This window comes from Odontesthes bonariensis, chromosome 18 (assembly GCF_027942865.1).
Source record: "Odontesthes bonariensis isolate fOdoBon6 chromosome 18, fOdoBon6.hap1, whole genome shotgun sequence".
NCBI lineage: Eukaryota > Metazoa > Chordata > Actinopteri > Atheriniformes > Atherinopsidae > Odontesthes > Odontesthes bonariensis.
The window spans coordinates 13,883,583-13,906,766 of NC_134523.1; the positions used below are offsets into that span (position 1 = coordinate 13,883,583).

The 23,184-nt window shown below is 41.3% G+C and overlaps 2 protein-coding genes across 6 annotated transcripts; both read left to right on the forward strand.

Annotated features, from left to right (window-relative positions):
* Positions 1–47: 47 nt before the first annotated feature.
* On the forward strand, positions 48–7,577 carry mtdha (metadherin a). Of its 5 annotated transcripts, none has more exons than XM_075449379.1 (12): positions 48–454; positions 1,334–1,432; positions 1,537–1,648; positions 1,801–1,962; positions 2,164–2,214; positions 2,509–2,691; positions 3,976–4,056; positions 4,196–4,267; positions 4,389–4,516; positions 4,706–4,816; positions 4,933–5,023; positions 5,160–7,577. In XM_075449379.1, exons 1-12 carry the CDS (start codon positions 107–109, stop codon positions 5,225–5,227), a joined length of 1,506 nt encoding a protein of 501 aa, XP_075305494.1. In that variant the 5' UTR covers positions 48–106; the 3' UTR covers positions 5,228–7,577. The 5 variants fall into 5 exon arrangements, with proteins under 5 accessions (XP_075305494.1, XP_075305496.1, XP_075305495.1 ...); XM_075449381.1 differs by having other exon boundaries at positions 1,337–1,432; XM_075449380.1 differs by having other exon boundaries at positions 49–454; positions 3,979–4,056.
* Positions 7,578–10,248: 2,671 nt separating this feature from the next.
* laptm4b (lysosomal protein transmembrane 4 beta) lies at positions 10,249–23,184 on the forward strand. Its single transcript, XM_075450089.1, has 7 exons — positions 10,249–10,535; positions 12,179–12,296; positions 14,928–15,001; positions 15,075–15,197; positions 15,626–15,724; positions 17,759–17,854; positions 21,126–23,184. Exons 1-7 carry the CDS (start codon positions 10,443–10,445, stop codon positions 21,198–21,200), a joined length of 678 nt encoding a protein of 225 aa, XP_075306204.1. The 5' UTR covers positions 10,249–10,442; the 3' UTR covers positions 21,201–23,184.

Sequence of the window (23,184 nt, forward strand, 5' to 3'; positions counted from 1 at the left end):
TATTTCTTCAAATAATCAGATTAGATTAGCCACTCCTCCGTTAGCATACGGATGCTGGATACTCGGAAATGAAAGCTAACAGCTACTGTTTACGCGTTTTGTAAAGATGGCTGAGGACTTGCGAGGTCTTGCGCTAGAGAAAGCTGAGCTGCTTTCCAGCCGTCTGAAGGAGCTCGTGTCTTCGGGACAAGGCTATGTTCGGGCCCAGTTCGGGGTAGACTTGGGTCTGAAGCCCGAGCTTTACCCGACATGGGTCATCCTGTCCACGGCTTTGGTGGGTGTCCTGCTGCTGCTCGGTGTGTCCTGGGCCGCCGTCTGCGGCCGTCTGCTCTTCGGGAAAAAGCGGGGATCCCCGGTCACCCACGGCAGCGGTGAGCCTGAGAAGGCCAACTTTATTACAAGTAGCAAACCGGAGGAGCAGAGGAAGAGGAATAAAAAGAAAACTCTTGAAAAGGTGGGCAGCGGCAACAAGCTGTCGCATCACGGGGAATCAATCAAAACTAGAGCTAATTGTCGGTGAATTTTTAACGATCAACACTTAACAAAGGTCTTCTCCCTGTTAGCAATGGATGTATAAATTAAGCTAGCTACTGGTAATTAATTGGCCGTAGTCGTGATGTTTGATGCTAGTTTGGCGAGGCTATCTTGTACTTTGAATTGGCCTCTTTTTTTTTGAAAGCCCACTTTGTTTACAGAACACGCATTAAACCATCGGAGGACAACCCTTCTATTCGTTTAAAATTAATCAATTTCAACCAGTTAGCTTACTGAAATGCTATGAATCAGTGTTTTGTGCACAGGGGGACGCTAACTAGCTGTGTGAGTAGCTAACTGACACGTCATTGTTTCGGTTGGTGAACCTCTGGAACGTTAGCCGAGGCACGTTCAAGGAAACGCTTCTTATAACGACCATAAACCAAAGAACCGATTTTTTTTAAGCACTCAAAAATATACGGTGTCATTCTTGTAGCCTAATCTCTAAGTAGTTTATATAATGAGAATATTTCTCAAAACTATGAACCATCATATGCCATGAAATGATTTGGTATGAGATGACAAAGTAATTTTTACTACAATCCTACGTGATTGTGATTGTACTAAAGTGTTACTGACCCATAAAGCAAATTTTAACTGCCAAATAAATCTTATTTGGTGTATTTTCAGCAAGCAGATGTTTGCTTTGCTTTGGTGGAAGCACAGCTATTATTATTAGCAACATTATTCTGAAAAGAAAAAAAACTGAATGAGCTGAGCTAAGTTTATATTTGTGTTTTTCTTTTATTCCCGGATTATTAACACTGTCTTGTTCATTGAATATGTCTCTCTCTTTCAGAAGACTCAGTCCAATGGACAACCAGTGACCGCAGTTCGAGAGGAAGCTAAAGTGGCTGAGGTGGTGTCGAAACTAGCACCGGAGATTAAAGCTGGGAAGGTATGGCCTAAATTGAGACCCTCTGAAATTTTTATTGATTGGGAAAGTAGCCACAAGTTTTCATTCACGCATTACTTTGGCATAACTTTGTTTTATACCCTCAGGCACACGAGGTGCAGGCCCCAGTGCAGGTTAAAAAGAACAAGAAGAAAACCAAGTCAGATGTGAAACCAGTTCAACATGTGCCCAAAAATGATGGGAAGGAACTGGATGACGGTAAGTTTCGGCCAACCAAGGGGAATTTTCTTCATAACTTCTCTTTTTCCAAGCTGGGAATATTTACCCAGGGCAGGCTTAGTCTCACTTATTAGACATAGAACGTCTTTAAGCATTTTGTGTTGTTTAATGCGTGTGTGCACACTCACCAGGGGCATGGGAGACCAAAGTCAGCAACCGAGAAAAGAAGCAACAGCGCAGGAAGGAAAAAGGCCCCGGGGACTCTGGTGGTACGGGAGGTGTGGACACCCCCAAAACCCACGTGGAGGCACCTGTAGCCAGAGTTCCCTCCAAGAAAAACCGAGGGAATCATGGTATTTGACTACTGAAGATGAAATAACCTGTGTTCAGTTGTTAGAATGTTTTAATTTGGTGCATCACATAATATAGTTTAATTTAGTCTGCCTAAACATGGAATGGAAGTTGGTTAACATAAATTATTAAACCAGTATTAACATACTCCGTTTACAGTCATGATGTGACTATTAACAAATGTTTTTCTGAACTTATTTCAGAGGCCCAGCACCTGAAAACAACCGCAAAGGGGGATGCTGCCAGTGGAGCTGGTAAAGACAAAGCCAATATGTCTCATGACTGCCCTCTTTATCGTTGTCTTTTTAAAGTTATAAGATATGGTCTTAGAAACGAAGATGTGTACACATTTAAATTTATGTTCAAGCATGACAACATTCACCTTTCGACATGTGTGACAGTTGAATGTGACATCATCTGGTCTCCCTGGAAGCTTTGTAGCAAATTAAAATGCTTTTAAACAGCATTCCCAAAACTGATCATTTTGGGCTTGACTCCACTGATGTACTATAAACGGAACTTACTCTTGGTCTTTCTTTTTTTGCTAGTTTTGTCAGCGACCTCCACCTGGAAAGAGGAGCCTTCAGTCAATGGCGGCGGCTGGTCCAACATGTCTTCGAAGATCACAGGTCAGATGGATTCTATGGAGGGAACAAAGTGGAATTCAATACCTGCAACTACACATTACAGGCCCCAACCTAAGCCCCGTTCCTGGGTTCAGGAGCCGCAAGGTACTATCTCCTGGATCGGGGGTGGGGGCAGAAAGAAAAAAAAGTTTGCATGCTCTCTGAATGACAGAGTGCACTGATCTGCAAGCACACAATCTTTTAGATTGATTTAGAAACACTCAGAGATACACATTGAATGTTAAACATGAGGAATTTTCTTGTTTTGAGGCTTTCTCGAGACCTTAGTTCTTTTAAGATGGACAAGGTGACGTGGAAAAGCGTCCTGCAAGAATCGGTTCAAATATTTTTTGGTGAAATCTTAGACACTACATCCATAGTTCCCAGAGGAGAAATACCATCTGACTTATAATTTCACTACATTTCAATGTAATGATCACTGATTGTCACAGGGACGCAGCAGACCGCATTGTGTGGGTACTTTAAATACCCGGAAGGCAACGGTTATTATGAATAATATGTCCAGGTTTGGAGCCACATTCACATCTAGTCATTCTTTTTAGAGAAGGCCTTGATATCTGCTCATAGTATAACAGCTTGGCTCTGTACTGAGTCTGAGTGCCGAACCAGCCTGACTTCAGAGTAGATTAGATCAGATCAACTCTATTGATATCACAGTGAGAAAATTCAGTTTTTAAGGAAGCTCACAGAAAAGAAAGTGCAAAGACAGTAGTTGAAATAAAAAAAAAAACAGCAATTTTTTATTTATTTTTTTATAAACAAATAAGAATAAAAGACAGTGAAGTCCTACATAAAATAAGAATTGTAAAGGGTTTTTGCTTTGGTAATTTATGTCTTCATCTCCCAAACGCTACGCAGGTTAGCTCGTTTAAAAAAGAGTGGATCCAATTCAGTGGCAAACATGCCCGTGTTCCGACCTTTTTTAAGACTTGTTGTCGGCGTCAAATTGAAAAGGAAGAACAGATTTTTCATTTTTCTGCAGAATTGGGAGGAAAAAATGACAGTGCGTTTTTTTTTTTTCTTTAACATAACCGCGCTTTTAATTTACTAGACTTTGGACAAGGGAGGCAATTCATTGGCGTAAGTTATGATTCAAGGAAACAAAACTAATCGATGTAGAAGAGTAAAGTTCCTTTTCAGTGTAATTCAGTCACACGCTCAAATAGTATGATACACAGCACCAGTAAAAAGGTTTGGACACACCCACTTATTCAAAATGATTTGATATTTGTCCAAACATTTCACTGGTACATGTAAATGGCAAACATGTTAGTCATTCAGTCAGTTCTTGTCATATCCTGAGCTGTCAGTTGTGTTTGCTGGAAGCGCTCCAGCAGTATAATCGGTGTGTCTGTGTGCTGTCACCAGCAGCATGGGGCAGTATCGATGGCCGTGTAAAGGCCGACCTCCGCCCTGCGTCCTTCTCCGTGATCGGACTGAACACCACAGGTTTGTGCTTCGATTAACTGTCACAGTCCAGCTCTACTTCCTGGAAAGCTTAACGATCATGTTTCACTTCACCCTAGTGTTTTTGTAGTCCGCTGCTATTAACTCAGTTACTCGTCTGATAACCCTCTGCCTCTTGTAGACACATTATCGAATTCGGCTGAGCTGCAGTGGGCGAACCAACACAATGTTGACGATCAATGGTCCGGATTTAGTAAGTAGTCGGGAGCCTCTCCCACACATTGCACCGTACTAAGCACCTGCTGACTGTTTCGAAAGAGAGGATCTGTTTGGATTTTCTTCCATCTAACCTCCTTCTGTTTGATGTTTTTCAGATGGGATGACTGCAGGAGATCCCAGTTCTGACTGGAACGCCCCAGTAGAACACTGGGGAAACTACGAGGTGCCTCCAGTACCTGTGGCACCGGCTCCTCTGCAGAGGGATCAGCCTGTCCCCAGCAAGGTTTCAATCCTCAGACCCTTCACATTGCAGTTGATTTCTATACGGTTTTCAGTCTGGGTCTTAGCTTCTTGATAACATACGATAGGCTTCAACAGTTCCTTGTTCTCTTGAATGTTTCTTGTCATGAAAACCCCACAAATTGGTGAATTTGGCTTCTGTCTTAAATACTGTGGGTTTTTGTAATGTTAGGTATCGGAGGATGAGAAAGATGTTGAGGATCCTTCTGGTGGAGCAGCCAAATCTAAAAAGAACAGGAAAAAGAAGAAGAAAACCGAGGAGCCGCCTGCATCTGATGCTCAGGTAAGAAACCCAACATCAGGCTCTTGAGATCTCGCAAACTCATATGTTTGCATACGAGGTGAATTGTGGTATTTAACCTGTTGCAATGTAACCGTGTTGCATTTGTTTGATCGTAGACGGCTTCCACAGCCGGTGCAGTAACCAAAGCCCAAGAGCTTCCTGTGCTGCCCTCTAAAAAGCAGAACAACAGCATATCGTCCTCTCAGAGTACGTTTCAACCCCTCTCGTCTGTGTTCAATTACTTTAATTTAAAGCACACGTACTCATAATTTACGTGCTCAAGGATTGCCTTTTAATGCAGCTCTGTCGTTGTTGTTTTTGCTTTTTTTTTATCTGCTTACAGAGAAGTCTGAACAGGTAGTTGAGCCTCCGAAGCCCTCCCAGAAGAAAAAAGTCAGAAGAGAAACTTGAAGAAACAGCCCAGATCTACACAAAGCATATGCAAATGATTGTCAAACGTGTCACATGCAATAATTACCAGGTACAATTTCTGTCCGAGTTACGTAACAGTTAATCGATTACAGCAACAAAATGAAAGCAAGCAGCAGATGCAACCTGCTTGGATAAATACTGTATAGCGATGAAATGTGGTCCTATGGACTGAAAACTAATTTTGCACTATTTGCGACACTGCAGCCAGAGTGGAGCTTCAGGCAGATTTTTCATGGCTTCAAAAGTGTTTTTTTTTTTTCCTCCTACCAGAGTGTAAGTCGTTATCAACCCAAACATACAAAACGGGTTTTAATCGTATGTTTTTGTTTGTTAAAAGAGAACAACCCCCCCCCCCCCTTCCTCTAAATGATGCATTTTGTTTTGCTTGCCCTGCTGCTGCCCCTCTATGACTTACTGAAAGGTTCCTGGGTGAACGACGAAGGATGGGGTTGGATTAGGTTCGGTTGGAGGTCTATCTCAGTACAACACTCACGTGCCTATATGTACAGTAACAGATTCTAGGGTTTGCTTTTAATACACCTTGACTCCATGGTAAAGCATGAAGCGGTGTCTGTATATTGTAGAAATAGGACCCCCCCCACACACACACACAAAAAAAGCCTTTTTTGTGCAAAATAGATGCCAATTTTTAAGTTGTCATTAGACAAATCTATGGGTATTTTCAGAAGTTGTGCCCTTTTTAAAGTACGTGACGTCCTTCCATGATTTTCTTTATTAGTATGAAGGTATTCTCACCCAGACATTATGGGCTATAAGAATGACTAGCACTCTGTCAACATACAGCATGTACTGTATGACATAAATGTGCTGTGTTAAGATAGGTTTCTCTTTGCTTTTATGTGACATTCCCTGAGTACAAACAGCCACTACTGTGATGGCTTATTAGTTTCAGATGAATGACAGCTGTCACACCATGGCAGTTGTGTTGGAGTGAAAAGCATCTCCCACATAAAAACTATCCCCACAGCTAGTCTGCTGGGTAATCCCCCGTCTTTACCGTCCAATACACCTAAAAATAGCCCAAAGAAAAAAATTGCTGTTAAACTTGTGGGCTTGTGTGTCAGAGATTTGGGGTTTTGATGAAGCGGTGGATTCCGACCGGTGTTTGTGGAAGTTGGCTTAAAAGTTTGCGAAATTGTTATCTATTCGTGGACAAATCTGTGACTTTTAGCTCATTTCACACTCAAATTGCAGTCACTGTTATGAACCACCAGGGGGTGCTGTGGTGTAAAGTTAACAGTTTGAGGGATTAAACCATCAAGCAGTAGCACAGGCGTAGTTCTACTTTTATCATCGTTACCACCATGTTTATATCCGTCTTTATCTGATTGGACTGTATGTTTTATTAATGATTCTGTCTGCTCTCTGTATGATTGTTTTTTTTTCTTTATTCAAAAGCAGTTTCTTCCAGTTTTGTGCTAGAAAAAGCCACGCCATATGTACAGATTGTAAGGGCTTTTTCCCGTTCTGTAATTGCACTGTGCAAACGGCTGTATTGACTTCTTTTTATTGTGGATTAATTGTTTTTAATACTATCTGAGGAATGTGAAACTTTTTGTTTTGTTTGTTTGTTTATTCCTGAATTCCAAGATTTGTGGGGACTGGGACAAAAATGGGTATGACTTAAATGAAAACTTCCATATTGATGAGACTTAGTGCCGCTCTTAATTCCACGTCCAAGTTGCTCTTAAATTAGACATTTACAAACACAGACACACAAATACAACTATATGAAAGGAATTTAATTCCATTGCCTTAACCCATAGTTGTATAGAAAGTGCATTGGAATCCTTTTTATAGTTTCCCTCCATTTTGCAAGGTTTGATGTCAGAATCGATTAATTTTGCATGACTATGGTGATAGCACTTGTGTACATGAAATAAAATGGATCTCTTTTCTTCTTTTTTTTGCTTTTAACTGTTCATACCTGCTCTTGGAGTACTGCTCAGAATAGCAACAGTAACAGCTTTCTGTCAGGGGACAAATTTTAGCTTTTTTTTTGTGGGCATCCAGTTGGGGGACTTAAATATGCTTTTCTTGTTGCGCAAAGAGTCTTAGTGCATTGAGGTGTTGATCAACTGGTGGTGGTAGTTGTTTTCAAATCTTAGACATCCCAAAATGATTTGTCACTGTGGCTTCAGGTGCCCTTTTGTTCACTTTTTACTGACGAGTGAAATTATTCCGTCAATGTATTTATATACTTGTCTCTAGGAAATGTGGATGATTTTTTTGTTAATTGAGGACATAAAATGATATTTATATGTTTGTTTGGTAAAGATGACAATTAAATGAGCAGTGCTTGATATCACTTTGTCTGGGATTAGTTTATTTTTTTATTTATTTTTTGTCCTTATAGCAGAGAAATGGCATAAGAGCCGCACTTCATAGGGCTTTTATAGGGATTTTTATAGGGAAACTCCTGATGCAGGTGAGTTCTGCAGGATTATTCCCAAAGAAGCACCGTGAGTCATATTAGTTTTCGTGTCACTTTGTGCCTCTGTTGTGAATTAGAAACATTGTCTTTTAGTAAAATTCCTCACATTCAGTGATACTTTTCCCCCTTTCCACTTGCTTTTCTTTTGTTTTATGTTTCTTATCAGACTAATCTCAGATCTATCGGAAATATATTTTATGCTTTGGTACAAATCTGTGTCAGAATTCTGTGTTAGGCTCTGGTTGCACTGACCCTCCTGGGGCCAAAATGCTGCCTCGGTCAATGTGGTCAGGCGGTCGCGTGGCAGCTCACAGAGCCTGACCTCCTTCGCTTCGCCTCATCTCTCTCTCTCTTTCTCTCTCCGTCTCTCTGGTTCATTTAGGATTTACCAGGATTTTTAATCTCACAATCTGGCTCAGTGCATTCGACTACATTTCTGCGGGGAATCGGGTTGTTTTCCATTATCCCTGTTGGGAGATTGATGTACAATATTTTTTCTGTATCTGTATAAAAGGCAGATACCAGTGTGGGTCACTCTGAAAAGAATGTGTTTGCTCAAAACCCTACTTTAAGAAATTAATTAAAATACCTATTCAAGGTAAATCAACAAGAAATAGCAAGGACACATTGTAGAAACAGAATATGACCGAATCTGTGGGATTTTATAGTTCTCCAATAACTTTGAGAGAGAAGGATTGTAAAGATTTGAATTTCTAGTCATGTCAGAGCCTCGTCTGCACATTTGTGGCACTCACTATGAACGCTGTATGGAAAATAGACCGTTAGATTGAGATCATGTCTTTGTATTGTGCTCCTGCATTTAAAGAGGCAGCCATCATGTCATTGCGGGACAGGAAAATCCCCAATCTGACTATGACGTGGTCTGCCCACCCAGAGCTTAGCGCTGTGTTCAGTGGTGGCCCATCTGTCATATTTGCAAGGAGACAAACTGACATGAAATAAACTTTGACCATAATCGCATCAATTTACGATGGTTTCATTTAGTAAATGGACTTTTTACTCTAACTAGAAATAAACTGTTGGGAAGTTTTACTTGTGCCTCCTTAAACTTGGAGACATATCTGCGTCTAATGCCTTGTCGCAGGTTACGGAATCAGTGTGAACTTTATTTTATTGTCTCAGATTTTTGTATGCTTACCAGCCACTTTAGCTAAGACCTTGTTTTCTGACACTAGGTTACACATTTCACCCTAACATGTATTGGGGATGTTTGCATTTCATCATTCCTTTTATACACTAAATGCCCTCATACCAAAACAGCAGAGCAGCCCCACAGCATGATTGAACTTCTGGCATGTTTTAGTGCAGGTAAGATGTTCATTTCCTTCATGTAATATTGATAAACAAACTGATGCAGATCAGTTTCTTTTTATTAAGTAAAACCATCAATCATTGGTTAATTAGTTCACATAAACAATGAAATAAACTGGATTATCTTAGGTGCCAATGATTGCTTCCTGTATTTTCCTGCATGCTGTGTTTCACTATAGCAAATCGGTTTCAGTGTGGACGTTCAATAACCGTTGACATATCCAAATTATCCGATTATACAAAGTAGATTTATTTGCTTACAATCTCCACCAGGCTACCAAATTGTGATCTGGACTTTAAATGAGAGAGCACAATGTCCAAGTGCACATAAACAACTTCATGGGCCATAGAAATGAGTATGAGGCCATTACTTCTGCTAGCAGGAGGGTGAAATAAACAGCAAAGCTGTTAAGGTTGGTGGGGGGAGAGATGAGGACCCAAATGCAGAACAGCAGATTGTAGGCAGAAGGAACTTCACTTGAAGTTTATTCAATATAACAGATAAGCAATGAACAGACAACAGAGGAATGGCTAGAACGTTGTAACAGCAAGGATCTGACAAACGATGAGCTGAACAAAGAAGTACGAGAGTGAGTGTGTGTGTGTGTGTATGTATATATATATATATATATATATATATATATATACACACACATATATACACACACACACACACTGAGGGGGAACTAATGAGGAAGTGGCTGCAGCTGAGGTTGATTGAGTTGGAGACAGGTGTGGAAGTGGAGCTGATGGCCAAACAGGGAAACTAAGGATACGAGGAATAATACAACAACAAAAAAATAAATACAGGATTGAATGCACGGATAAAGTGAGTTGAACCCATAACACGGGCTAAAATAGATAAATAAATAAATAAAAAGAATTACAGATCTCAAAAGACAAGAAAATTAACAAACCACGAGAATAACAACAAATCAAGACTGGACAAATAAAAAAAACAAATACAAAGTCCGAAAATCCCCACAAACCTTCACAAAAACTTTAAGTGTTGCTGCATTGACCGGCGTGAGTAAAAGTCTTTGTTTTTATGATAAATACATAAATGAATATTTCACTCTCGGAAAGTTCGGGAGTAACATATTCCGTGTGATTTCAGGGCATTAGCATCCTCGTCATCATCATCATCATCATCATCATCCATCTCTCTCATGGTCAAAGCCTCCCGTGGTCACGTGACTCGGGATAAACCAGATTAACGGCTCTGCCTGCCAGGAGTCCACTTGCGGAAACAGGCAAACATCGCTTCAAACAAACGCTGGATGTGGCGCCAACACTTCCACCTTCTCCGGACGTCTCAGACTTGAATCGACAGATTTTTTTAATTTATTTTTCCCCCAGTTTTCGGCAGCATTCATGAAATAACCACAAATTCACAGCGTGTTCAAGATGATTTCGCCGTGGGACCGATGGTACTCGACGAGCTGCTGCCTTTGCTGCCATGTACGGACGGGCACCATTATTCTGGGTATATGGTACATGGTAAATCCGATTTATGTATTTATTTATTTTTCATGTGATGCCAGTCCCGAATTTGTTGAAATATGGTTAAACAAGTGAGGCATGTGTTTTACATACCAACTCGGCGTGAGGAGGCTTTGAGTTGGAGAGTTAGCTTGCCTGATACACCTGCTCATTTGTTTTGTTTTTTACTTGATTTGCCAATTTTAAGGATGCTCCCTGTTTAACGACTTGAAACAACCGTTAGGTCAGCAATCACCGACGTTTCCTTTCAGGGCCTTTTCTTGGCTAAATAAATCTATTCTTATCAAACGGAAGCTTTTAATGAGCCGTTTCACAGTAATTTGTGAACACGCCGTGTAATCTAACATAAGGTTACACTTCTTCTTTCTTAACTAATTGGCTAACCTTTCCTGCCCGTCCTGTTTTGTCCCACATTTGTACCCGGTTTATAAATAGTTGGCTTCCGTTTTTACCCACAGGTAAACCTATAGTTTCAAACTTAGTTCAGTAAGCCTTGTAAATCCCTGACCTTTTGGGAGGTGTAGTCCCTCTTTAAGTTTGACCCTACTATTATTGCTCCAAGGCTATACGAAGCAACAATTACATCCTATAAGTTGTTTTTCCATGTGGTGGAAACGGTGACATAAGACTTCTCGGGTAATTCGTCCTTTTTCCTGCTGGCAGGAAGAGTCCTTTATTGATTCAGCAATTCATCAGTGGTGCTGTAGTCATTACACATTTACAGTAGAGCTAACGTGAGGGTTTTTCCTTTTGGTTTTTCAAAATGTGGCTTTGTGAACTTGATATTAGACAGTTTTTTTTTTTTTACCATTTTCTCACATTGTCACACTTTGAATTGAAACGTGTGCCTGTGCACACAATTGCAGCCTGCGAAATAAGTTTGCATTTGTCTACATTTGTTGCTACTGATTTAAGGACGGGCATAAGACTGAGGTGAAGTTTGCAGTCCTGTTTGATTCGTAAAGATAAATTAGACCCAGCAAATGTGTATATTTCAAAAAACTCAGTGGGCCGTTAGGATGACGGCAGACACCTTGATACGTGGACGCCACAGCAGGAGAAGCTTGATGTCCTTTGCACTTTGGTGTAAAAAGATATATGCATGCGGGCCTGCATCAGCAGTCTGCAGAACAAGCATGAAAAATATCAGCTATCAGACAAAATGTGAGAGCCTACGTCCCTGTTGGAGTTATTTCTGATCATGATGCCTCTTTACACATTCCTTCATTCAGTCTATTTGTTCTAAATAACCTCTTTAAAAATAACAAAATTTAAAAAAGAAAAAACCCCAAAAGAACCTAGTCCTTTTTCTTTGCTGTAGCTACTTTTTTTTACTTTACCTATTAAGACCTAGTGCAGCATTTTCTATGTAAATCCCATTCAAACATTGGAATGCTTCTCCTTTTTTAGCCTGATGCACATGAACAAAATTTAACATAGTTTTTGATATTTTATACGTTGAAAAGCATACGTGCAAAGGCAGTAAAAGTACCTTTGGTCTGAATGGTTACAGCACCAAGCAAAGGCTCAGTGAATCGTCACTTTAAGCCATCGACAGTCAAGTCTGATTTGCCATGTTACCCTGAACTTTCACCCAAAGATGCAACCACATATTAATCCAGATTTTCTTTCCCCCTCAGCTCATCAACGCAGTGGTCCTACTCATCTTGTTGTCGGCTCTCAATGACCCGATTCAGTACCGCTACCACCTAACCAGCTCCGAGCTGGGAACTGACATTGATGTCATGGACGATGCAAGTGAGTTCAACAGACTAGAACTTGGCTGAGAAAGTCTGCTTTGTTTTTAAGTTTGTCGTACATCCTGTGATTATGAGTGTCGCGTGATGGCAGCAAAATCTATGTTATCCACAAATGAGATGAGATTTGTACTGAATATTTATTCTACTCATCTTGAGCAGTGAAACTAGTAAAAACATCAGCGTGTCACTCATTTAGGCAAAGAGTGATGTCCAGTCAATACTAAAGATGTATGAAGAGCTTTAGTCCCAGATAACGAATTAAGCATTACGTCAATATATCTGTAATACAGCTGTAAATTCACATGTTTTTTTTGTTTTGTTTTTGCCTACTGCTTCTTTTCTGAGAGTACTGCCCTCAGCACAGACATAGCTGAATAAGCTTTGGCTCCACAGAGAACAAATCAGAGTGCGAGTGTATTTTCAGTGCTCCCCCCTCCAACGACTATCATCGTCACAGTCATCCCCGGAGCACTTCAGACACTTGTCACAAGTGTCTGAAGTGCTCCGGGGATGACTGTGACGGTGACCGGCAGCTGATTGTAAAAAATGAGTGCTCTAATTTAACATTGGATTAAAAACAGCCATCTTGACTAACTCCCCCTCACATCGCTTTTAAGCTCGTAAAGCGTCCGTGAAGGAGCTGAGATAGTGGGAGCGGATGGAGACGAACTTGTCGTGCTTTCTTTTTCTTTTTTTTTTTCTTTCTTTTTTTTTTTTAATAAGCAACTGTGTATCTGCTGATCTTTGCTGATTATGTGCATAGAAATGTTGGACATTTGGATTGACTGGATCTGTGGCATTGCATTTTTATATGTATGAGTTGTTTATATACAGACTTCATGAGCTTGTGTATCTGAGGCGAGGGATTAAGATGCTTTGAAGAATATCACTATTTCCTACTGTGGGTCTTAAGGCTGAAGGGGTGTAAGGATATGAGGGCAAAGGCGTGACATTGAATACTTGCATCCAGTCTGAATGAGTTTGTATTTCATGAAATCATCCTTGAGATAATGTCTTAAAACTAACAATGCCATCACTTGGCAAGTTAAGAATCTTTTAGTGCTGCATAGTGTTCCTGGTTTCCTTTTTATTTAACACAGCTGAGCCCCATATCAGTGGATGGTTATAGTTTCTCTGTTGAGTGCTGCACTGACGGTGACCAGTGTCTCAACAGTGAGCTGCCAGAGCTTTGATGTGAAAGGGAGAAGGTGTTACATTTTGTCATATTTAGCACCCCTTGCATAACATTGTTGACCATGTTCTGTGCTTGACAGACTGAGGGCTCGAAATAAGTGGGATTACTGTAAAGTTCTTTGTTTTGGGAAAAATGATGTCCCCTGTGTGGTTGGGTAATCTCATCCATATTATATAATCATATTTGCCACTAATGATACACCTGTCTGTATACAGGTCTTTGCAATAGACTGTATAAAAGACAGACTCCAGGCCTGGAGGCACTGTAGTCCATAATAGTGCAGTGATTTAACTTTTAACCCAAGTAAACACTCTCCAAATGAGTGTAATGTCTTAACCGTTCCAGGTCTTCCTCCATACATCGGGGTTGTCATTTTGTAAAATTTTGTGGTCGAGTTGGAGTAAAATAAGTTGGAAAAAAGAAGAATATTCTTTTGGATGAAGCTACTTTAAGGCTGCGGCTACACGAAAACGTTTTTCACTGTAAACGATACTTTTTCTTATCGTTTCGCTGTCGCGGCCACACGGAGCCGGCGTTCCCACTACCCCAAAACGATAGTTTTTGAAAACGGGTTCCAGAGTGGGAAAGTTTGAAAACGGCCTCGTTTCGTTTCCATTGTTACAGCTAAAACGTTTTTGCGTCAGTCACACGTTGACGCTGTGAGCCAATTTTAACACTTCTCTACTGTCTCACAGCGTGGCGTGACACAGTGGCGTGTGTACTGCATCGTTTCATCGTTTTCATCCGTTTTCGTCTGGACAGCAGCGCGTTTCCGTGTGGTCGCAAGAATTTTCGTACCCGTTTTAAAAAAAAAACCCGTTTCGTTTCCGTGTAGCCGTAGCCAAAGACTCACAAGTCACGACCTTACCTTCAGTTAACCTTCAGTTCTCATTTGTTATGGTTTTAAAAACGCACACACATACACAATGGCAACGGCCAATATTATAAATTCAAGTCCGAAAACCTGGGATATCATTTAAAATTTTACGGACATTTTTTGGTAAACTCCCTATTCAAGAACATCTGTAATCAGTTTGTTTATGTAGCGCCACTTCACAACAAAGCAAAAATGGAACATGTTCAATATAAGTCCACGTAGGTACAGTCCAAATTAGGTCGATTCAATTTAAAACAAAATCCAGTGTTGTGAACTCGTAATAAACCTCAAATATAAGACGGTGCTTACTTATTTAAACTGGTTCTAAGAAGAACAGAAATAGTCATGCAAACCATAAGCAATACAAAAAGCTGTGTGTTTTCATACAGCAGTAACGATCAGGCTTTCAAGATTGCTTAATACCGTTGTATATTTCTTATATCGGCCGATACAAGGGCTCAAGGGAACATATAGATTCACTGTTGCTCTTCACCTGTCTGCTGTATTCTACGTTTTTCACTTTTCTCATCATTCTCTCTTTCTTTTTTTACCTGCAGATATCTGCATAGCTACTGCAATATCCCTACTCATGATTCTTATATGTGGCATGGCAACATATGGTGCTTACAAGGTAAGAGATTCAAACCCTGATCAGGACTTGAGAAAATGAGTTTCTTAATCTAATCCAAATCTCTCCCATGTAGCAACATGCTGCTTGGATCATTCCATTCTTCTGCTACCAAATCTTCGACTTTGCCCTAAACACACTGGTAGCCATTAGTGTGGTGGTTTATCCCAACACGGTGCAGGACTACCTCCAGCAGCTGGTGAGGACCGTTTCATTGCAACTTAATCGTGTTAAATGATAAAAGTGATGTCTTTTTTTTTTTTTCTTTCTTTTCTTTGGGGTGGCAGATAGGGCAGAATGTTGTTACTGTTTCGTCTGAAAACTTCTTAAAGTGGTTTACTGGGTTTACTTGTGTCACCGAAGCATCTGGAGACATTCACTGAAGGCAGGCGTGAGCACAGGTCTTAGTTATGTCAATTTTAGCCTCCTTGATACTTGAAGAATGAAAAGTCAAGGGCTGCTTTTGTTCTCTCTGTTTCCCACTTTTCAGTGATTTTTTTTTTTTTTTTTTTTTTTTTTTTTTTTTTTTTTTTTTTTTGTATATATATGTATTTGTTCAAATATACATATTTGTTTTTTATTTCCCCATTTGACATTTATTGATATTCTTCTCTCCCTCCCGTCCAGCCAGGGACATTCCCTTACAAAGAGGACATCATGTCCACCAACAATATGTGCCTAGTCTTTGTAGTCCTCCTCTTCATTGGCTGCATCCTCTCCTTCAAGGTAAGACTATTGAGTTTCTCGACCTGTTACTAGTCCCGCAGTTGGCCCAGCTTTGGTCTGGCTACATTTATCTGACTGACATATAAAACTGTACAGATGCACTGAAAACACATTTGTAAAATGCGATATATGCATGCAACCCATTGCTAGATATTGCATACAGTCACTGAACATTTGTTTAGTGTGGAGCTTCCATTTCACTGATTTGTTCATCATATGGGAACGTAATTAAGTCTCTGCGCACTTTTCATAGCAGAATGAGCCATATGGCATGTATAACGAATCTATCGACGTGGACATTCTGATTATCAGTGATCTTCGTGAGATGATCACACAGTCAGAGAGCAGCGGGTCGGGAAACCAACTCCTGTCAAACTAATTCTTCCTTGACGCATGGATGCTTCTCCAAGCGCGGATCTGCTCTGGGGCTCTCGGATGAGATGGGGCATGAAGTTGCAGTCATCTGTACAATCAAATCAACTTGTTTCTCCTCTAAGCTGAGATTAGAAATGTTCTCGGCAGATATCCAAAGTCAGAGCCGGGGTTTTATGGCAGGAAGCAGCCACTGGAAGACAGCCTGCAGTCTAAAGAGAAAAAAATGTCACGCCTTAGATACTGAGCTTTATTTAGTCTATTCTGCATTTGAGACTACGTACATACTCGTGACGTTGGCCAAGCAAAATAAGTAGACCTCTACTTAAATTGATGGGCTCCACATGCAGCATGCTGGTTGCCGTTACTTTGTACAGACGATCATCGAGTCCCCCACAAAGAGCCAGATGTTAAACCTTAAGGCCGCCTCCTGCTCTCAGGAGGGAGCGAACACCTGCTGAAGTTGCCGCTGATGCCAAAATCCTTCACTTGACTGCTCTCAGCATTGATGACGCAGACGGACTGGAATAGGAAGAGCTGTAGAGAAAAGAGATGAAGATGAAACGGAATGAAATATAAATAGTTAGCCTGAAGAGATGAAGGCATAGAAATTGGGACGAAAAGGTCTGCCGACAGCCCAGCTCATATGACTGTTGTTACATGAAATGTTGTTTTCCACGATGAACGGAAAAAAATTGACTTTTTTCTTGTTTAGAAGCATATTGGTGAAATACTGCTTTCAGTCAGCAGAGCACAAGAGGAAACTATTGAAAATCCATCTGTTTTCTAGACCTGCTTTATCTGCATCAGTTGTGGAGGGAGGCTGGAGCCTATCCCAGCTTCCACTTGGCACGAGGCAGGGTACACCCTGAGCAGCCTGCCAGTCCAAATGATACAACAACCATGCACACTCACACTCGCTCCCAGGGTCAGTTTATAGTCGCAAATGAACTTGTTTTCCAATGTTTTGGACTGTGGGAAGAAGCCAGCGCGCATGGAGAAAACCCACACGTGCACGGGGAGAGGACACAAACTCCACAAGGTTTGTGGTCGAGATTCGAACCGGGAACCTTCTTGCGAGGCAACGGAGCTAAATAAAAGACCGCAGTGCAGCCTGAAATGCTTGAATAATGGACAGAAGAGCAAACTTTTATCAACATAACAAATTGTAATGGCTCAAAGCATGCTGTAATATCACCATTTGAAGTATGAGCAGAATGATGCTCACTGGATGAGCTGACCTTGTGTTACACAGAGAGAGAGGTCAACTCAGCAGATGGGAAAGTGATTGGCTAGCACTCTGCTTGGCTTCCTGATTGGTTGCCTCTACTGCTGGCACAGGCACCGACTCAGCAGGCTACTCGCACACACACACATACAATGGACCTCCTTTTCTTTTGCCAAGTCAGACAAACCACCCCTCAGTGCGTGCATGAGCTTACTGAAGCAGGAGATGCTTGATAAGTTGCTTCTTGTAAAATGGCGGAAGCTGAATTGTCCAGGAAAATGTCCCCCATGAAACTGCCACATCTCCGCTGTCATCATGCGTAATCTTGACAAATGGATCACTACAAGGTCGCATATGTGAAAATGCAAAGTGTAGACGGTGTCTCTAAAGGTCATTGTGCGTTTCTGTTTTTCTCTTTCACCCGCTGGGGCCAGGCCTACTTGATTGGCTGCGTGTGGAACTGCTACAGATATGTCAGCGGCAGGGGGACCACGGAAGTCCTGGTTTATGTCACGACAAACGACACCACGGTGAGTACCCATGAGGGACAACCAGCGCCTTGCCTCAGAGCCCCGAGAGTACTTCTCTCAAACAATATAGTGGCATTTAGCTCTACCAGATACCATTAAATGCTCAAGGGAAGGATTAAGAATGCTAGAAAAACAATAAGCATGCCGTATCTCTCCATCAGAAGAATGATCACATAGAAATTACTGTCTTGTGAAATGTTACGAAATCATTTACATGCCAGACGAATGTTCCATTCTTAAGGGCTCATGGATCGGGCTCGTTCTGGTCTTTACTGAATTAATTTTAATGTTGTGGCTGATCGGTGTGTATTCGATCTGTAAAGATCCTTCTGTCGTATTTCAATCGTAACGATTTTAAAAGTGAGACCATAGTCCCATAGAAAATGTTTACAGAAATGAACATGCATCACTTTACACAGTGGTATTACAAATGTAGTGTAATTAAAACCCTGCAGAGCTTAAAAGCACCCTTTCATGTTGACCTGAGGATGTCGAGGGTCCGGAGTCTGCTGTCGGGCTGTTTTGAAATGTGCCCCGCTGTTGCTGCCGTGTAGTCGGACTCAGTCGTCTGACAGCTGTTGAGGTGTCGCTGCACAGTAGGTGCAGCAGGTCGTCCTGAGGTGTGATTCGCTTATCGAACGGAGCCGGATGTCATCCAATCCATCCTCTGTGGCTCCATCAGTGTTGACTCTAGGTGTTTCTGAGAGGCTTTGGCACCGTCATGATTTCCACGTCTGTCTTGTTTATAATCCACCATCGTGATGGATAAGACATTAATCTGCCTAACACCCTCTGTCGACTCAATGTGCAGCACTTTATCTGTCTGTCACTTTGTCCTTGCACTGTAGTGGCCACGCTTGACATTGATGACGTTTTTCGCTTTATGAAACAAGACATAACGCCCAGGAGCTAATCCCACAGGATCTGATGTCATACAGTGCATCACATGGGCTGCAGCACAGAATGGATATGTGCCAGCTCTTTGTTCTTTGCACATATGATGGATGGAAATAACTACGGTTAGAACAAAAGTTGGTTCATAAGGATTGTGCTCCAAAACATTAAAAGCCAAAAGTGAAGGTGTGTAAACAAATGAGACTTAAAATGACTCATGTGAATCTTTTATACTTTTCTTTTAGTTGGTTAAATGTTGGATTATAAGATGTGCTGCATCATAAAATGAGCTCATTGTAAATAGAAATACAGCTTTAATTTGTATTTTAAACATATATATATATATATATATATATATATATATATATATATACACATACACGTGTATTTCTGATTGTTCGGTTTAACTCTGGGGCTCCATAGGTATTGTGTCCAATTTAAAAACATTACTGACAATTTTTTTCAAAGATCTAGTTACTGTTTGCACTGAAACCTTAGTAACCGGCTTCCACTGGTGCAGAAGCTTAATAAAAACAGGCGTTATTGTTGGTTAATTCATGGAGAAAGAAACCTGAGTCTGTATACACTTAGAAATTAAGAAATGTAAAAGATGGGAGGGGTTTTGTTTCAGCTTAATCTGGAAATGAAAAAACTTAATTTGACCTTTTTGAATAGAAAACAGTGATGTAAACAGCTGAAGTAACTGGGTCAAAGGGAAAGCCAGAGCACAAGCCGTTTGAATTTTAATTAGAGAAGTAGGAAAGAACAAATTCTACTTGAATGCAGCAAATGTCTGTGGCACATAAACGGGTTAAAGAGCTCTGGTATTGAACTGAAAAACGTGACAACATGCTTCCATCACTGCGTTAACTCTGTGCACACAGATGAATAGAAGACTGCATCTATTTTTGCCTTTTTTAAAAAAAAAAAAAAAAAAAAGCCAGCAATGCCTAAATGGCTTTCTACAGCCTCGAGCATTAAGTACTCGGCTGCTTTTGCTTATCTGTTGTGCTTCTTCAAAAATGCCATTAAAATTTGCAAGGGTCATCCCTCTCTCTTTCTCTCCTCCCTCCTCCTCCTCTCTCTGCATATCCTTTTCTGCCCTCTCTTCTTCTGGAAATGTTACATAACTATCTGCTTGTCTGCTTCATTTCAAATCCTCGCTGTGATGCGTTCGCAGGGCCTCCCTGACTCTTTCACTATTCCATCCCCTCAGAGCATGTTCACTCAGTGAATCAGCAGCAGTGCTGGTTTTATAACATCATTTATAGAGAAAGACCTTTGACGGACAGAGCGCTGGCTGGCCTGCCTGCCTGTGTGTGTGTTATGGTGGAGCTTGTCGTGCCTTTTATAGGGATGGAATAAAGGGAATGAAAGCTGAAGAGAAGGCAAGCTGTGTCCGAAATCTCTATATGCTCTGTGTGAAACTATAAAAGTGTGTGACAATCCAGCAAGAAAATGCGCTGCACTGCACTTTGTGGAGGCTAGAATTTCTGTTTTGAGACCCTGCAGTCACATAAATGCTTTTGGTTATCAAAAACTGAGCACTAATTAATGAAAGGCAGTGTGTTTTTAATTAGGGGGGCAGTGAACGACTGAATATGACGGTTATTTCAGGCACAGCTTAAAGTGAAACTGTAGCTCAACCATAGCCTCGTTAGCCCCGAATGTCAGTTACATCATAACTGCTAAAACGTTGCGTAAAGTTGACGAGTTTTGAAATAAACACGGGAAAATGACTTGGTCTCGGTTGCAAATGAATCTCTCTCTCTCTCATATTATTCAGGGCAGTATCGTCACTGGGTGCACCGAAGCCTTGTTGTAAAACAAGGCCACAAATGATTGGGAAAACAGTATTTTACACTAAAGTCATGGAGCTTTCAGCTGCATCTCACTGGCTTCTTTTTGCCGGTGTTATCGTGCAACCAAAGTGTTGAACAGCCGCTTATTATCACCTGAACAGAGTGAAACACTTCAGCCACTTACTGCTGTCTGCTCAAAGCAAAGTGAGCAATGTGTAGTCTTTGGACCTCAACCACCTTTTCTAAATGTTCTGGTGGAAACAAAGGGGGATTATTGTCAGCGGTGTGGTTTTAAATCAATCCTGATTCCGATTGAATTTACTCGAAGGTGAATATTTCTGTTGGTCGTTTAGGTTCGTGTTGGGAGATCTGACACAAGCAAAAATATCAGAGGAAATCATTAATCGCTGAAATTTCTGAACACAAGCTCGTCTTTTTATTGACGGGGTCTTACCAAAGCAAATGTTTGATCAAGAGCTCTTAAAAATGTCCCACCGACACTTTAAGATGGCCGACTGTAGTGCAGAATAGAGGAGTTTTGCACCGAGCTGACTTTCGTTTCTCTCCCTTTTCAGGTTCTGCTGCCACAATATGAGGAAGCTGTCGCCATCCCACCGAAAGATCCTCCTCCCCAGTACATGGAGGCATGAGAGACGGCCGTGCTGCTGGATCATAAACCCCAACACCTCCCACATCTCCCTCCCAAAAGTAAAATCCCAACGCTGGGTGCAGTGTGTCGGAAAAGCGAGGCAAAATGGTGCCTCGGATGTTGCTTTCAGCTTGGACTCCTGCCAGCTTTAGATTAGATTAAGCTGACCCTGAGGCAGTATTGCCATTAATTCTGCCCCCTCCTCCCTTATCCATCCCTAGTTGTTGTGACGTGTTGTCCCTCATCTCTTCTGTCCTCCTCCAAGGACAGCGCCACAACCAGCAGCCCGTCCTCCGGGCAGCTGCATCTAAACTCGTGCACGTCCCGAACGCCCCGATCCGACTTAATGTGCACTTTTGTTTTTGATTTAAAAAGTTCGCCTCTTTGGCCACCAACTGTTAACCCCCAATACTGTGAACTACCCTTGTGGTCTTTTTTTTGTCTCAAAACAAACTACCTGAAAAAGGGGGGTAAAGAGCGTGTGAGGGAAAGTGACAAATATCTGTTATACAAAAGCACTTTTTTCAGAAATTGACAAATTTCCTTCATTGAATGTAATGTCGTGGTATTTTTGTATGACTTTTTGTATAACGGTTAAAAACTGAGAGGAAAAATGTGAGAAGCGAAAGGCTGTTCTGATGTGATGAAATATCCTCCTCTGTGAGATGGTCGTTCATCCCACTGGAAGGCGAATAGAAAAAGAACAAAAACAACTAATTGACCAATAAAAACTGTCTTCCTTTTCTATGTCCTGGCCTGTTAACCCCTTAACCCATCGACTGCCAGTTAAACCCTTTTCCCACCCACTGGTTTTGGTCACAATATTCCAGTTTGCCTTCCCATCTTTTTCAAGATCCAAGACATTTATGTGACCCGGTGAAGCACTTATCACAGACGTCTGCCGTTTCCAACATTCACACACGCATCCCGAAAGGCAAAATGTGTGAAAAGGTTGAGGCTTTCTGCCTCGTGTTCGCGCCGAGATGCATCTGCAGCAGCATCGACTGTGTCTTTTATGGTTTATTTTTTATTTTTATGAAGATCACGATGTACAATCTGATCATTTTAGTTGGGCTGACTTAGCAGGACTGAGGGCATTTTCCTATAAAGACTGCATGACATGCTGCTGTAGAGGCAGATTGTGTGACGTGTGTTTTCCTTTGCTTCCGGCACACGATGTAACTTCTTGGTCTTTCATGTTTTAGTCATTTGATTTTTTTTGTTGCACATATTACAAAATCATGAGATGTTTTGTGTGCAGGTTACCTGTTTTTGAGGCATTGATTTAGCTCCGCAAAGTAGCACAAAATCAATAGAAAGCTAGTTCAGCTCTGTAAATGCTCGTCCTTCGCCTGAACTTTTCAGGCAGCCAGTGAAGCGTTGAGACGGACGATTATGGGGCAAATTTAGTAAATGTACTTTATCCGGTAATTCTGTCAGCATTTAGTCAGTTTCCCTCCATCATTCAGACTATGCAACAGTGCACTCAGCAGCTCATTAGTCCTTGACACTCGCATCCCACAGTGGTTTTATTCCATCTATCTAATCCTGTAGTTGACAGTGTAGCCAGTTGTTAGCCCTGGCATCATTAACACTGTGTTAAATATGTCCACCGCTTCTGCAAATCCAACAAAGCGCACGACGAAAATGCACTTTATTGTCAGCGTGCGCTCACTGAAAACTGATGTACATGCGTTTGGTTCACCTTTACCGTGTTATGTTGTAGCTAAGTGGCTCTATTGCGACCACCTACCCTTGTCTGAACTACACATGCTTGTAAAACGTGACATAAATCGATACCTGCAGAGCCGACAGAGTTCCACCTGTTTGAAGAATTTTAAAGGCTCAACCAGTATCTGGAACAGTGAGGCCTCGTTTCACTTGTGGTGTCGAGACTTCTTTTTTGTTTTTTTCTTCTCCTGTTGTTGGATCTGCATGAGCTCTTGTGTTCAATTCTGAATAATAAAAAGCCAAATCAACACGCC

What these genes read in the sequence shown, in the direction of transcription:
- mtdha (XM_075449379.1), top strand. Translation starts at nt 107, where the DNA reads ATGGCTGAGGACTTGCGAGGTCTTGCGCTAGAGAAAGCTGAGCTGCTT. An exon ending in GGATGCTGCCAGTGGAGCTG is followed by an intron (nt 2,215 to 2,508) that starts GTAAAGACAAAG and finishes TTTTTTTGCTAG; the next exon opens with TTTTGTCAGCGACCTCCACC. An exon ending in CGATCAATGGTCCGGATTTA is followed by an intron (nt 4,268 to 4,388) that starts GTAAGTAGTCGG and finishes GATGTTTTTCAG; the next exon opens with ATGGGATGACTGCAGGAGAT.
- laptm4b (XM_075450089.1), top strand. Translation starts at nt 10,443, where the DNA reads ATGATTTCGCCGTGGGACCGATGGTACTCGACGAGCTGCTGCCTTTGC. An exon ending in TTCTGGGTATATGGTACATG is followed by an intron (nt 10,536 to 12,178) that starts GTAAATCCGATT and finishes TTTCCCCCTCAG; the next exon opens with CTCATCAACGCAGTGGTCCT. An exon ending in TGATGTCATGGACGATGCAA is followed by an intron (nt 12,297 to 14,927) that starts GTGAGTTCAACA and finishes TTTTACCTGCAG; the next exon opens with ATATCTGCATAGCTACTGCA.